Source organism: Rhinopithecus roxellana, chromosome 8 (assembly GCF_007565055.1).
Source record: "Rhinopithecus roxellana isolate Shanxi Qingling chromosome 8, ASM756505v1, whole genome shotgun sequence".
Taxonomy (NCBI): domain Eukaryota; kingdom Metazoa; phylum Chordata; class Mammalia; order Primates; family Cercopithecidae; genus Rhinopithecus; species Rhinopithecus roxellana.
This window is the reverse complement of record NC_044556.1, coordinates 124,050,466-124,067,008: the sequence shown is the minus strand read 5'-3', so window position 1 is coordinate 124,067,008 and position 16,543 is coordinate 124,050,466. Positions and strand designations below refer to the sequence as shown.

At 41.2% G+C, this 16,543-nt stretch overlaps 1 protein-coding gene across 1 annotated transcript in view; it reads left to right on the top strand.

Moving 5' to 3' along the window:
* Positions 1 to 16,187, top strand: part of LOC115899008 (60S ribosomal protein L30-like) — a 50,407-nt gene extending 34,220 nt beyond the window's left edge. The window contains exon 2 of the mRNA XM_030934951.1: positions 16,147 to 16,187. Coding sequence (XP_030790811.1) covers positions 16,147 to 16,187 — 41 coding nt within the window. The remainder of the gene's footprint in view (positions 1 to 16,146) is intronic.
* The last annotated feature ends 356 nt before the right edge of the window (positions 16,188 to 16,543 follow it).

Here is a 16,543-nt window from a genome sequence, read left to right as displayed (position 1 = left end):
TGACATTCTTCACAGAAATAGAAAAAAAAAATCTTAAAATTTATGTGGAACCGCAAAAGACCCTGAATAGCCAAAGCAATTCTGAGCAAAAAGAACAAAGGTGGAGGCACCATATTATCTTGATTTCAAAATTTGCTACAAAGCAATAGCAGTCAAATAAGCATTGGAGTGGCGTAAAAACAGATACATGGACCAATGGAATGTATAGAGAACCCAGATACAAATCCATGCATTTACGGGTAACTCTTTGACAAAAGTGCCAAGAATATACACTGGGGGAAGGACAGTCTCTTCAATGAATGCTGCTGGGAAAACTAGATAACCACATGCAGAAGACTGAAACTAGATCCCTGCCTCGCACCATACACAAAATCAAATCAAAATGAATCAAAGACCTAAATGTAGGACCTGAAACTATGAAGCTACTAGAAGGAAACATTGGGGAAAAACTCCAGGACATTGGTCTGGGCAAAGCTTTTTTTTTTTGAGATGGAGTCTCACTCCGTCGCTTAAGCTGGAGTGCCGTGGTGCAATCTTGGCTCACTGCAACCTCCACCTCCAGGGTTCAAGCAATTCTTCCTGCCTCAGCCTCTCAAGTAGCTGGGATTACAGGCACCTGCCACCATGCCCAGCTAATTTTTGTATTTGTAGTAGAGACAGGGTTTCCTCTTGTTGGCCAGGCTGGTCTCAAACTCCTGACCTCAGGTGATCCGCCTGCCTCAGCCTCCCAAAGTGCTAGGATTATAGACATGAGCCACTGCACCCGGCAAGGGCGAAGATTTTTTGGATAAGACCTCAAAGGCACAGGCAACCAAAGCAAAAATAGATAAATGGGATTGCATCAAGTTTAAAAGCTTCTGCACAGCAAAGGAAACAACCAAGAAAGTGGAAAGATAACCTACAGAATGGGAAAAAATATTTGCAAACTACCCATCTGACAATGGTCTAATAACCAGAATATATAAGGAGCTTTATTAAAGTTAAAGTTTAAAAAGTTAAACTTTAAAAAGTGGTTAAAAGACCTGAATAGGTTGGTGGGGCTCGGTGGCTCACGCCTGTAATTCTAGCACTTTGGGATGCTGAGGCAAGCAGATAACCTGAGGTCAGGAGGTGGAGACCAGCCCCGACCAACATGGAGAAATCCCATCTCTACTAAAAATACAGAATTAGCCAGGAGTGTTGGCACATGCCTGTAATCCCAGCTACTTTGGAGCCTGAGGCAGGAGAATCGCTTGAACCCAGAAGACAGAGGTTGCAATGAGCCGAGATCCACCATTGCACTCCAGCCTGGGCAACAAGATCAAAACTCCATCTCAAAACAAACAAACAAACAAACAAAAATCTGAATGGGTCGGATGCGGTGACTTACACCTGTAATCCCAGCACTTTGGGAAAACAAGGTGGGTGCATTGCTTGAGGTTAAGAGTTCAAGACCAGCCTGACCAATGATAAAACCCTGTCTCTACCAAAAAATACAAAAATTAGCCGGGCGTAGTGGTGCACCTGCAGTCCCAGCTTCTCAGGAGGCTGAGGTGGGAAAATCATTTGAACCCAGGAGGTGGAGGTTGCAGTAAGCTGAGATCGTGCCACTGCACTCCAGCCTGGGCAATAGAATGATACCTTGCCTCAATAGAAAAAAAAAAAAAAAAGATCTAAATAGACATTTCTCAAAAGAGGACATACAAACAGCTAACAGGTATATGAAAAAATGCTCAATGTCACTAATCATCAGAGAAATGCAAATCAAAACTTCAATGAGATATCATCTCACTCCAGTTGAAATGGTTTCTATAAAAAAGACAGGCAGCTGGGCGTGATAGCTCACGCCTGTAATCTCAGCACTTTGGGAGGCTGAGGTGGGTGGATCACCTGAGGTCAGGAGTTCGAGATCAGTCTGACCAACATAGTGAAACCCCATCTCTACTAAAAATATAAAAATTAGCCAGATGTAGTGGCAGGTGCCTGTAATCCCAGCTACTCAGGAGGCTGAGGCAGGAGAATCGCTAGAACTCGGGAGGTGGAGGTTGCAGCGAGCTGAGATTGCACCATTGCATCCCAGCCTGGGGGACAGAGCGAGACTCAGTCTCAAAAAAAAAAAAAAAAGACAGGCAATAACAGATGCTGGTGAGGATGTGGAGATAAGGAAACCATCGTACATTGTTGGTGGGAATATAAATTAGTATAGTCACTATGGAGAATAGCATGGAGTTTCCTCAAAAAAAATTAAATTAGAACGACCACAAGCTCCAGCAATTCCACTACTAGGTATGTCTATCCAAAAGAAAGGAAATCAACATATGGAAAAGATATCTCTACTCTCATGTTTATTGCGGCACTATTTACAATAGCCGTAGTATGAAAGCAACCTAAGTGCCATCAATAGATGAATAAAGAAAATGTGATATATATATATACACACACACACACACACACAATGGAATATTATTCAGCCATAAAAAGAATGAAATCTTGTCATTTGCAGCAACATGGTTGGACCTAGAGGCCATTATGTTAAGTGAAATAAGCCAGGCACAGGAAGACAAATATCACATGTTCTCACTTATATATGAGAGCTAAAGAAGTGGATCTCACAAAGACAGAGAGTAAATTCATGTTTACTAGTGGCTGGGAAGGATAATGAGAAAAGGGAATGAAGAGAAAGAAGTTGATAATAATGAGTACAAATAAACATTCAGAAAGAAGAAATAAGACCTATTGTTATATAGATTAGTATGGTGACTATAACATATTTCAAAATAACCAGAAGAGAAGAATTGGAATGGTTCTAGCATAAAGAAGAGACAAATATTTAAGGTGATAGAAAAATATTTTTTAATGATCTTCAAGTTAAAATAAGTAGGAAAAAGCTAGTTATCAGGGAATTCAAGTCCAAGGAGTATAATATTATACAAGGTTTTCTAAGCAATAATCATTGCTCTCATTTATTGAGTTACCAAGTAGGTATCAGGTACTGTGTGAAGCACTTAACCTGACTTACCTAATGTAACATTTGAAACAACTATTATTAATACCTATTTTGTTAAAAAAAAAAATAAAAAAAAGAAGAAGCTAAGTTCCCAAAAAGTTGAAGAACTTGCCCAATCTGGCCAATGTCTAACCTAAAGTTCAAATTCAGGTCTCAGATCTCAGGGCCTGTGTCCTTAAGCACTCTGTGATTTGACCTCATAATTTATTTATGTATTTATTTATTTTGAGACAGAGTCTTGCTCTGCCGCCCAGGCTGAAGTGTGGTGGCTCAATCACAGCTCATTGCAGCCTTGACCTCCCAGGCTCAAGTGATCCTCCTGCCTCAGCCTCCTGAGTAGCTGAACTACAGGTACACAACACCATGCCTGGCTAATTTTTTTTTTTTTTTTTTTTTTTGGTAGAGACAGGGTCTCACTGTGTTACCCAGCCTGGTCTTGAACTCCTGGGCTCAAGCATTCCTCCTGTCTTGGCCTACCAAAGTGCTGGGATTACATATGTGAGCTACCCTGTCTGACCACCTTATGAAATTAAAACAATATTTCCACACTACATCTAAATCTCTTGGGACCAAACCAAATTATCTACCAGATCCTGAAATTATTAAAGTGATCTCTGTAATTTTTTTAAAATTAGGAAAAATGGGCTAGGTAGTAGAAGGCTGGTGATAGATACACATATTTGTGATTTTTAAGAAGAATGAACTGTGTAATAAGGGGCCATACAACCATGTAGTTTAGTTGTACCATGTCTATAACAATCTCGGTGTTTGAAATACCTTTAGACTAGGAACTTCAGTTTGAACGTGACCCACCACTTCCAGTTATCTTCTCCCAGACATTCTATGTTTCAGTTTTCTGCCTGGCCTTCAGAGAAACTGCAATGTGTCAGCCCTAAAAACTACAGAATTCTGTGCCAGGAGAAATTTGAGGACACACACATTGTTTAGAATCACTTTAAAAAGAAGTAGTAATCAATTGTTAAGCATCAGCACAGGTTTATTATAAGCTCATGAGACTAAATTCATTTTCTAAAACAAAGCTATTATATTTATATTGATACTTGGGAGGTTGTGGCAGCAAAAATATAAAGTGTATATTTTAAAAACCTACACGTTAGAATATTTCAGAGGCAAATAAATACTCCAGAAACTGGAAAAAAGATTTGCCTTTGGGAAAGGAACGGGAAAGTTGGAGGACAGAGGAGGAAGGCTTATTTTTCATCGCCTGTCCGAAAGCACCTTTTGAATTTTATCGGTCCAAGATTTCACAGTTGATGGAGCTCTCTTTGACACAAAGACAGGAACAACTGAGCATACGGAACAGAATTCAATTGAATGAGCCTAATCTCCAGGAAAAGTTTTCTGAAGATTCTCTGAGATGATGCTGAAGCCACTCCCCTCTCCGCACCATTTTGGAGCCTTTATTATGACACAGAGAAACCAGCTGCCTTTGTTCTCAATTCCCACATGACACTAAATCCAGCTGCCTGTTGGAAGTGAAGCTCAGTTGTTCCAATACATGACTCAGCCACTGCTTGACTTCACAATGCGTCTTGTCATACTGAACCCAGTTAAGTCACCACCAAACGAAAACTTGCTCCCTCCCTCTTTAAAAGTCTTGGGTTATTTGATTAATGTTCTTCAGTTTCCCGAAAACAAGGGAAAATTGATTCTCAGACTGTGAAGCTCCTCTCTCTTCTTTTACCTTCTGTTTTCCACAGATTTGAAGCTTAAGAGAGCAGAATTAAAGTTTCAAATCATTGTTTCCCTTAGCTTGTTGTCTTGAACGACTTTTATATATCTTTGCTTAGAAATATTAAATTGCCGACTTTTCAGCAACAACAAAAGATGTTACTACAGGGCGCAGTGGCTCAAGCCTGTAATCCCAACACTTTGCGGGGCCGAAGCTGGCTGATCACCTGAGGTCAGGAGTTCAAGACCAGCCTGGCCAACATGGTGAAACCCTGTCTCTACTAAAAAGTAAAAAAATTAAAAAAAAAAATTAGCTGGTGTGGTGGCACATGCCTCTAATCTCAGCTACTTGGGAAGCTGAGGCAGGAGAATCGTTTGAACCTGGGAGGTGGAGGTTGTAGTGAGCTGAGATTGTGCCACTACACTCCAGCCTGGGCAACAGAGCAAGACACCCCATTTCAAAAAAAAAAAAAAGAAGAAAGAAAGATGTTACTAAATTTCCCTACCTTTTCCAAGAAATACAATGTAATTTTTTAGAGATAAAATAACATACAGAAACCCTAAGTTGGAGAGAGGGGGAGAATAACAGACAGAGAGAGAGAGAAAACAACAACAACAACAGCAACTGTGGGTCAGGTTGAAGGTGGAAACATTTTAATGTACTAAAGAAAGTTTTGTTCTTCCACGTTTATTTATGTATTTATTTTTGAGATAGGGTCTCACTGTCTCTCAGGCTGGAGTGCAGTGGCACGATCTTGGCTCACTGCAGCCTCAACCTCCTAGGCTCAAGTGATCCTCCCACCTCACCCTCTTGAAGAGCTAGGACTACAGGTGTGTGCCACCATGCCTAGCTAATTTTTTTTTTTTTTTTTTTTTTTTTAGAAATAGGAGTTTCATTATGTTACTCAGGTTGGTCTTGAACTCCTGAGACTCAAGCAATCCTTCCAAAGTTCCGGGATTACAGGAAGTTCATGCCCGAACTTCTCTATATCTTTAAAGGCTTAACTATTTTAGTATACTTGTCTCTATTTTTCTTTCTCCCTAAATACAAAGCAAAAAATTAGAATTTTTGACTATTACTTTTCCATACCTGTTAACTGAAGTTAAAATACATGCCAAGTGTTTCTTTCTCCTGTAAGTATTGTCTGTGAACTTCCCCCAACTTAGTACTATAAACCTAAACATAATGACTTTGGCTTCATATTTAAAACTTAAGAATGATTGCTAAACAAAGGAAGTATGCCCAAAATGCAAAAACAGCATGAAATAAAATAGTTAAACTCTTCAAAAGTTTATTCCATTCATTCCATTTCTTGGATGCTAATTATCTAGTTACAGACTAAACAGATCCTTTGTTCCTCCTCAGTTCAAACATAGTTTGTTTTCTCCTCCTGTAGGTATCTAGAAGAAATGAAAGAAAAATACAGTATTTCAGCTCATGAACTTTCAAGAGATCAAGTACTACTTTATGTAGTCAGTGCTGCAGTCCCCAACCTTTCTGGCACCAGGGACCAATTTCATGAAGACAATCTTTCCATGAACCAGCAGCAGCAGGGATGACTCAAGCACATCACATTAATTGTGCACCTTATTTCTATTAGTATTACATTGCAATATATAATGAAATGATTATACAACTCACCATAATGTAGAATCAGTGGGAGCCCTGAGCCTGTTTTCCCATCTGAGGGTGATGGGAGAAGTCCCATCTGGGGGTGGTCCCATCTGGGGGTGATGGTCAGTGGTCAGTGACAGATCATCAGGCATTAGATTCTCATAAGGAGTGCACAACCTAGATCCCTCACGTGTGCGGTTCACAGTAGTGTTCATGCTCATAAGATAATCTAATGCTGCCACTGATCTGACAGGAGGCAGAGCTTAGGCAGCCATTGGAGTGATGGGAAGTGGCTATAAATACAGATGAAGCTTTGCTCACTTGCCCACCACTCACCTCCTGCTGTGCGGCCCAGTGCCTAACAGGCCATGGACTGGTACCAGTCTGTGGCCTAGGGTTGGGGACCCCGGTCTAGTGGATGCTGTGGTCTGGCACCCCAGCTGCCAGGTGTATTGATTGCTGGATCACAGCTGCAAAACTCTGGAGACTACTGTCAGCTGAAGAGAGGCACTTCACTGAAGTCCTGACCCCAGAAGGTCATGTCCTTTCTTGGGGATAGCGCTTATCCAACAACTGGTCAATGTGAGGTTAGAAAGTTCTGGCCTCTTGCCTCAAAGTGAGACAACTCTGAAGGAATTCCCAGTTCCAGAGCTTCTTGTGGGATCAGCTGAGGCCTCTGTTGTGATTGTATCACAGTTCAACTTCTCCCCCTGCCCTTACTCCTTTGTGGGTGTTGTCTCTCAGAGCACTCCCCAATAAACCTTTCTCTTACAAGCCGGGTGTGGTGACTCATGCCTATAATCCAAGTACTTTGGGAGGCCGAGGAGGGCAGATCACTTGAGGCCAGGAGTTCGAGACCAACCTGGCCAACATGGTGAAATCTGTCTCTACTAAAAATACAAAAATTAGCCTGGTGTGGTGGCATGCAACTGTAGGCCCAGCTACCAGGGAGGCTGAGGCAGAGAATTACTTGAACCTGGGAGGTGGAGGTTGCAGTGAGCCAAGATCATGCCACTGCCCTCCAGCCTGGTCAACAGAGTGAGACTGTCTGAAAACAACGTCAACGAAAAAACTTTCTCTTACCAATCTCCATCTAAAAACCATGTTCTGGGGAAATGACCCAAGTAAGACAAATGGGCTGATTTTCTCCCCCAGCAGAAGTAAATTGATGTATAGTGATATGTCTGTACTATTTTTCTCTCTATTTTCCTTTAATTTGCCAGTATTTTTTGTTCCTTTTATGCTCCTGTAGTAACACGTTATAGTATTTCATTAGGACATGGAGTCCTAACAGCAGCAATAAAATGAAAGCTGGATTATTTCTTGCCTATAAAATTGACAAGAAATAATCCAGCTTTCATTTTACAGCTGCTGATAGCTACCCAAAATAACATTTATAGCTTTGCAGAATAACATTCTTGACCTTCTCTGTGAGTTAGGGGAGAAGATGGAGTTCATGAAATTAAGTAAGTTTAATTAAACTCCATGGAGAGTAAACTCATAACCTTGACATTATTTTGCCATCCTCTGTACAACTGGGCTAATAGGCTCAGATAGAAAGCTTATTAAAAAGTGAAATTTAAAGACTGTTTCTATAAATCTCGCTACTCCTACTAACGACGATCATCAAGAGGAATCTAAAGATTGTATGTGTGAAAGCCTATTTCTCTCGAAGATTCTGTTTGAAGATGGCAGATTGATCACATGAAATTATTTCCTCTCCCACCTACGACCCCACTAAAATTAAATTATAACTTATTCCATAGAGCAAAAACTGAACAGTCCCTGAAAAAAGATGGCCCTCAAGTGAAATGGCTGGTTCCCACCTAATCATCCTAAACTAAATAAACAGAACAAAAGGACCCAGGGAAGACAGTGGTAACGTAGAAAGAAGAAACTCTTTTTAAAACTCTAAAATTTCCTGAGAAAGTAAGAGATTTTTTTTTTTTTTTTTTTTTTTTTTTTTTTTTTTTTGAGACGGAGTCTCGCTCTGTGGCCCAGGCTAGAGTGCAATGGCCGGATCTCAGCTCACTGCAAGCTCCGCCTCCCGGGTTTACGCCATTCTCCTGACTCAGCCTCCCGAGTAGCTGGAACTACAGGCGCCCGCCACCTCGCCCGGCTAGTTTTTTGTATTTTTAGTAGAGACGGGGTTTCACCGTGTTAGCCAGGATGGTCTCGATCTCCTGACCTCGTGATCCGCCCGTATCGGCCTCCCAAAGTGCTGGGATTACAGGCTTGAGCCACCGCGCCCGGCCGAAAGTAAGAGATTTTAAAACAAAAACAGAATACTGTTTAAAAATAAGCAGAGAACACAAAAGATATCTTAGAAATTAAAAATGTGATCCCTTAAAGTAGCGGTCACCAGGGACTGGTTTTGTGGAAGAGTTTTTCCATGGATGGCAGTTGTGGGAGTTGGGGGGATGATTTGGGGATGAAACTGTTCCACCTCAGATCATCAGGCATTAGATTCTCATAAGGAGCACATAACCTAGATCTCTCACAAGTGCAGTTCACAATAGGGTTCGCGCTTCTACGAGAATCGAATGCTGCCACTGATCTGAGCTCAGGCGGTGATGCTTCCTTGCCAGCCACTCACCTCCTGCTGTGCAGCCTGGTTCCCAACAGACCACAGACCAGTACCAGTCCATGGCCCGGGGCTTGGGGACCCTTGTAAAGAATAATATGATTAGAAGGGTTAAAAGAGAAAGTGAAATCTCTCAGAAAACAAACAGTAGAAAATAAAAGAGATGTAAAGGATCAATCTAGAAAGGCCAACATCCAAGTTGTAAATTTCTGAAAAAGAGTCAATAGAGAGGAACTATCAAAGAAATAATACTAGAAATTGCCCTGACCCACAAGACAGTAGTCTACAAATGGAAAGAAACCCAAATACCTTGAGCAATGACTGAAAAAAAGTAATTCACACAAGGATTTGTCATTGTGAAATTTTGAAACTCCATAGATAAAGAGAAGATTCTAAAGCTTCCAGAGAGGAAAAATGGATCCTATTCAAAAGAGCAAGAAAGAGAACAATATCAGAATTCTGTCGTCAGTACTGAATGCTAGAAGATAATTGAAGCAATGCTTTCAGAATTCTGAGAAAAAAAAAATACCTTTCAAACTGGAAGATAGATTAAAGACGTTTTCATGTATTCGAGGACCCAGAAAATTTATTTCTATCTTTCTCTGACTTTCATTAAGAATACACTTCAATAAAAAGGGGATATAGATCAAGACAGAGAAAAACATGGAATCTAGGAAATAGTACAATGCAGTAGCAACGCAGCAGGCCTAGAGAGCAATCAATACAGACGGAAACAAAACAGCAGTTTCCACATATGAGGCTCTAGGAAAATAAGAAAACTGACTGCAGCCAGGTGTGGTGGCATGTGCCTATAATCCTAGCAATTAAGGAGGTGGAGGCAGAAGGATAGGAGTAGTTAGAGGCTGCAGTGAGCTACGAACGCTCCTATAAATAGCCAGTGCACTCCAGCCTAGGCAACACAGCAAAAACCCATCTCGAAAAAAGAAAAAAAAAGATTACTTTTCTGACATGTATGAACATTTGGGGGTAAACTAGGGAAAAAATGGATTGGGATTCTAATTAGGTTGTTAACAACCTGCTATAGTCTGAATGTGTTGCCCAAAATTCATGTTGAAACTTAATTTCCAACGCAATAATATTAAGAGGCGGTGCCTTTGGGAGGTAATTAGGTCTTGAAGGCACCTCCTTTGTGAATGGAATTAGGGTCTTTATAAAAAAGAAGTTTCACACAGAGTTCAGCTCTTTTTGCCCTCTGCCTTCCTTCTGCCAAGTGAGGATGCAGCAAGAAGGCCCTCACAAGATGCTGAATGCCTTGATCTTGATCTTCCAGCCTCCAGAACTGTGAAAGAGAAATATCTACTGTTCATAAATTACTCAGGCTGTGGTATTTTGTTACAGCAGTACAAATGGTCTAAGGTATTCAAGAGTTGCAGAAAGAAGAAACACAATTATAGTACAGTTTAGATCACTACAGTGAACAATAGCTACATAGACAAACACAGATGATTAATTTAACTAAAATTATTATATGATTATAACAGAACTATGGGAAATGGGTGGAAGGATTGTAAAAGGGTCTAATCCACTTGATTGCAGGTTCCACAAAATCAAGGCGTTGTCTGTTTTGTGCCTCTGGTACCCCAGCACGTAGAGCAGAATTTGTCATATAGTAGCTGTTCAATTAATATTTGTTGAACAGGTAAACTCTTTTTACTATGCCAGGAAGTCAACTGATGATTTCTAAAAGTGATGAATCAAGAGGCAGTTTTATAAAGATATTATCAAGAATATGGGCATAAATCATAAAGAAACAGGTAAAATGGAAAAAAAAGAGGGGATGTTGTTTCTAGGACAAATATTGGGAAGTACTTTGGAGGAATAGGTCAACAAATTATTGTTTGTTGGCCAGGTGGGGTGGCTCACACCAGTAATCTCAGCACTTTGGGAAGTTGAGGCAGGTGGATCACTTGAGGTCAGGAATTCAAGACCAGCGTGGCCTACATGGTAAAACCCCATCTCTACTAACAATACAAAAATTAGCAGGTGTGGTGGTGCCCACCTGTAATCGCAGCTACTCAGGTGGCTGAGGCACAAGACTCACTTGAACCCCTGAGGCAGAGGTTGCAGTGAGTTGAGATTGCACCACTGCACACCAGCCTGGGTGACAGAGCAAGACTCTGTCTCAAAAAATAATAATAATAAATAAAAATAAAAATAAAATTTAGCTTTCAGGATTCTATGTGACCCTTTGAGATAACTGTGCTGTTGTTGTCAAACCAAGAGACTGAGAATTTCTGCAGTGTACATTACATGACAATGTTTGAGTAAGAGGAGCTGAGATAACTGCTAGAGGTGAGTGGTGGGTACCTGAGGTTTTTATTAATTCTTTTTTTTTTTTCTCTTGAGACAGAGTCTTATTCTATCGCCCAGGTAGAGTGCAGTGATGCAAAATCAGCTCACTGCAACCTCTGCCTCTCGGGTTCAAGCAATTCTCGTGCCTCAGCCTCCTGAGTAGCTGGGATTGCAGGCATGCGCCACCACACCTGGCTAATTTTTTTTTATTTAGTAGAGATGGGGTTTCTCCATGTTGACCAGGTTGGTCTTGAACTCCTGACCTCAGGTGATCTGTCCTCTTCGGCCTCCCAAAGTGCTGGGATTACAGGCGTGAGCCACTGTGTCCGGCTCTGAGGTTTTTATTATATCATTCTATCTACTTTAAGTATACTTGAAAATTTATAAATAAAAAGCTAGAATAAAGATGAGCTCCCAGTAAAAGAAAAGGTGTTAAATCAGTTTCCCCGAGCAAAGCATTTGTTGGTACATATTCTTGAAGTTTCAGTAAGTCAACTCAGAAAAGAAGGAAGCCATTTTCTTGTAAATATTTTCCTTTATAAATTATATTTCTGATTTTATTTTTGTTAAAGAGAGTGGCCTAAAACACAATAATGATTTAATCTCTTTTCTGCTAAATAGGCCTTGGCCTGCTACACACCTGAGTGAGAGAAACTCAGGGGAATCTAGGTAGGAAGCAGAGTGTTGATGAGTCAGCCTGTGGCACACTTTCTTTGACTGATACTAAATCAAAGCTGCAGTTAATGACTAGGCCTGCTTCCTTCTTGCCCAAGTACTTGTTTTGGGAGTGACAATAAGATTGAAGGTGTAGCTATTAATAGACTCTAACGCCTCCTTCTTTTTCTGATAGTGTTTGTTTCAAAAGTCCAAGTTCTGCTTGTGGACATTTAGGTAAGTCATTATTTGGATACTCATTTTCTTATTGAAACTCCATTGGTGGTTTTAGTTCAATGAAAAATGATGTCTTCTTTCCTGACCTAAACCATTTGAATAGGTTGTTTATACGTTCAGTTGTGCCAAGCCTAGTCTTCCTTCACAAAGGCTGTGTTTTGCTGGTCTTTGGGTGATTCATTTACTATATGCACATAAAAATTATAGTTCACAAAGTTGTTGTAAGAATTAATTAATGTTTGCTGTGCACTTTATGATCCTCAGATGAAAGGCACTAAGGAAGTGCAGTGTGTCTACATAAAATAATAAGACCAGTACACATTATAGAGAATATTGGGATCTTTCTGAAAGGTAGAGCATTAACTCTAAGTAACTCTAGATAATTCTAAAGTTATCTTTGTTAGTGTTTGGAGAAGAATCAAACAATATTTGGAGGAATACAATGAAACTCAAGAGATTTTCAGGTGTATAGGGAACTAGCAAAAAAAAAAAAAAAAAGAAGGTAGTATCCACAGTGGCTCATGCCTGTAACCCCAGCACTTTGGGAGGCTAAGGCTGGAAGATTGCTTAAGGCCAGAGGTTCAAAACCAGCCTGGTCAACACAGTGAGACCCTGTTTCTACAAATAAAAATATATATATATGTATATTTGTGTGTATATATGTTTATATTTGTGTAAACATATATATATATATATGAACATATATGTTTTTTCTTTTGTGACAGAGTCTTGCTCTATTGCCCAGGCTGGAGTGCAGTGACGCAATCTCGGCTCACTGCAAGCTCCGCCTCCCAGGTTCACACCATTCTCCTGCCTCAGCCTCCTGAGTACCTGGGACTACAGGTGCCTGCCACCACACCCAGCTAATTGTTTTGTATTTTTAGTAGAGACTGGGTTTCACCGTGTTAGCCAGGATGGTCTTGATCTCCTGACCTCGTGATCTGCCTGCCTTGGCTCCCAAAGTGCTGCAATTACAGGCATGAGCCACTGCACCTGGCCAAGAAAAAAAATTTTTTTAATTAGCCGGGTGTAGTGGTGTGCACCTGTAGTGTCAGCTACTTGAGAAGCTGAGGTGGGAGGATTGTTTGAGCCCAGGAGTTCAAGAGGTCAAGGCTGCAGTGAACTATGATTGTGCTACTGGACTCCAGCACCAGCCTGGGCAACAGAGCAAGACGAGGTCTCCGAAAAAAAAAAAAAAGGTAGTATCCAATAATTCTCTTGTAGACTACTAAAATACATCCTTTTTGCTTTTGGACACCTAAATATCAAAAACAAAAAAAGAAAGAAGTGAAAAACAAAAGTATACGCTCAATGTTCAAAGAATGCAGCCTAAAAACCATAATGAAGATTCTTGATTCTTGAGATTTTTTCCTATTGAGATATGCATTTATTAACTAGTCAAAAAGAGTTTATAGGAAGTATTTGAGCCAGGCACAGTGGCTAATGTCTATAATCCCAGTGCTTTGAAGGCTGAGGTGGGAGGATCGTTTGAGGCCAAGAGTTCAAGACTAGCCTGGGCAACAAAGCAAGACCCCTCTCTACAAATAATAATAAATTAACACCGGGCACGGTGGCTCACTCCTGTAATCCCAGCACTTTGGGAGGCCAAGGGGGGCGGATTATCTGAGGTCGGGAATTCAAGACCAGCCTGACCAACATGGAGAAACTCTGTCTCTACTAAAATTACAAAATTAGCTAGGCATGGTGGTACATGCCTGTAATACCAGCTGCTCGGGAGGCTGAGGCAGGAGAATCACTTGAACCCGGGAGGTGGAGGTTGTGGTGAGCCAAAATCGCGCCATTGTACTCCAGCCTGGCAACAAGAGCAAAACTCCGTTTCAAAAAACAAAAACAAACAAAAACAAAAACTTAACCAGGCATGGTGGCACGCAACAGTAGTCCTAGCTATTTGGGCATCTTAGGTAGGAGGATCATTTGAGCCCAGGAGCCCAGGAGGCTGCTGTGAGCCATGATCATGTCACTGTACTCCAGCCTGGGTGACAGAGTGAGGCCTTGCCTCAAAAAAAAAAAAAAAAAAAAAAAAAGAAAGAAATATTTGATCTGATTTCACTCCTCAAAGTTCTACATGCGAGTTGGGGGAAGACAGTTCAATAAGAGGGCAGGAAGATAGAATGGGATCAACATGGCCAGCACGGTGGCTCATGCCTATGTAATCTCACCACTTCAGAGACTGAGGGGAGTGGATCACTTGAGGTCAGGAGTTCCAGACTAGCCTGGCCAACATGGTGAAACCCCATGTCTACTAAAAATACAAAAAAAATTAGCTAGGCGTGGTGGCACACACCTGTAATCCCAGCTACTCGGGAGGCTGAGACAGGAGAATCGCTTGAACCCAGGAGGCGGAGGTTGCAGTGAACTGAGATTGTACCACTTGCACTCCAGCCTGGGCGACAGAGTGAGACTCCCTCTCAAAAACAAACAAACAAACAAAAAACTGGAGACGAAAATGCTTGGGATTAGATTTTGGATTTTTCTGGATTTTAAAATATTTGGGCCAGGCGCAGTGGCTCACGCCTTTAATCCCAACACTTTGGGAGGCCAAGACAGGCAGATCACCTGAGGTCAGGAGTTTGAGATCAGCCTTACCAATATGGTGAAACCCCGTCTCTACTAAAAATACAAAAGCTTAAGGTCCAGCGCGGTGGCTCATACTTGTAATCCCAGCACTTTGGGAGGCTGATGCGAGTGGATCATGAGGTCAGGAGTTCAAGACCAACCTGGCCAAGATGGTGAAATCACATCTCTACTAAAAATACAAAAAGTTAGCCAAGCATGGTGGTGGGTGCGTATAATCTCAGCTACTCAGGAGACTAAGGCAGAGAATTGCTTGAACCTGGGAGGCAGAGGTTGTAGTAAGCTGAGATCATGCCACTGCACTCCCGCCTGGGCGACAGAGTGAGACTGTCTTTAAAAAAAAAAAAAAATTGTGTATGCATAATGAGATGTTTTAGGGATGAGACCTAAGACTAAATATGAAATTCATTTATGTTCCTTTTCTTTCTTCCTCCTCTTCTTCTTCCTCCTCCTCTTCCTCTTCTTCTTCTTCTTTTTCTTCTTCTTCTTCTCCTTCTCCTTCTCCTTCTCCTTCTCCTTCTCCTTCTCCTTCTCCTTCTCCTTCTCCTTCTCCTTCTCCTTCTCCTTCTCCTTCTCCTTCTCCTTCTCCTTCTCCTTCTCCTTCTCCTTCTTCTTCTTCTTCTTCTTCTTCTTCTTCTTCTTCTTCTTCTTCTTCTTCTTCTTTTTTTCACTAGAGGAAAAAAAAAAAAAAACCTGTCAACCAGGCTGGAATGCAATGGCATGATCATAGCTCACTGTAGCCTTAAATTATTAGGCTCTTGGGCTCAAATGATCCTTCTGCCTTAGCCTCCCAGTAGCTAGGACTACAAGCACAAGCTGCCACGCCTAGCTAATTTAAAAATTTTTTACAGATGAGGTCTTGCTACATTACCCAGACTGACCTTGAACTCCTGGCCTCAAGCGGATTTTCCTGTCTCTGCCTCCTGAGTAACTGGGATTACAGGAGCTAGCCATGGTGCTCAGCTCATTTATGTTTCATACATACTTTATACACAGAGCCTGAAGGTAATTCTATACAACATTTTAAATAATTTTGTGCATGAAACAAAGTTTGTGTACAATGAACTGTCAGAAAGCAAAGGTGTCACTGTCTTGGTTACCCATGTGGACAACATGTGTTTGTTTGGCATCACTATCATTCCTGACTCAAAATTTATGTGCTATTGACAAACAATAATTTTCTGACACTTATTTACACAAAAGTAAATTCACACACAAGTGGGAGGGTCTTGTTTCCTTTGAGGATGCTGAATAAACTGTGTTATGCGTCTGCATTTTGACCCATTACACGAGATCAGGTGTAGGATTGTTCACTTGTGGCATCATGTCAGTAGAGAAAATATTTCAGATTTTGGAGTATTTTTGATTTTGGACTTTCAGATTAGGGATGTTCAACCTGTATTACCTCTCAAATTTTCTACTTCACTTGCTACAATTCCACTCTCACTAGTAAACTCTCTGGTTTTCCAGGGCCCCTGATGGCAGGAAGAGGGAGCCCCAGAGAGCAGTAAGAGTTTCCAGACACTGGAAAGAGAAATGCCTTATGACATTATGGCCAGTTCATAAGTGTCCCGAGTTTGGTCAGTCTGAACTGCCTTCAAGACACTATTCATATCTGGGTAATGGAGAAAATCCAGATTACGAATCTCCAAAGCTGAGGAGCAGTCACCAGGCAGTGGTGATCTTGCCAAGTACACTGCTAAGGAGAGCCTGCCAGAACCCTTAAGCCATACTTCCACTCAGTGCCCCAAATTGTTACACACTTCCACTTGACAACCATCTGTCCTGATTTGACCACACCAGAAAAGCCATATAGTGCAGTAGTCAAGAGAGTAGACTTCAGAGCTAGGCAGCTGCAGTTTGAATC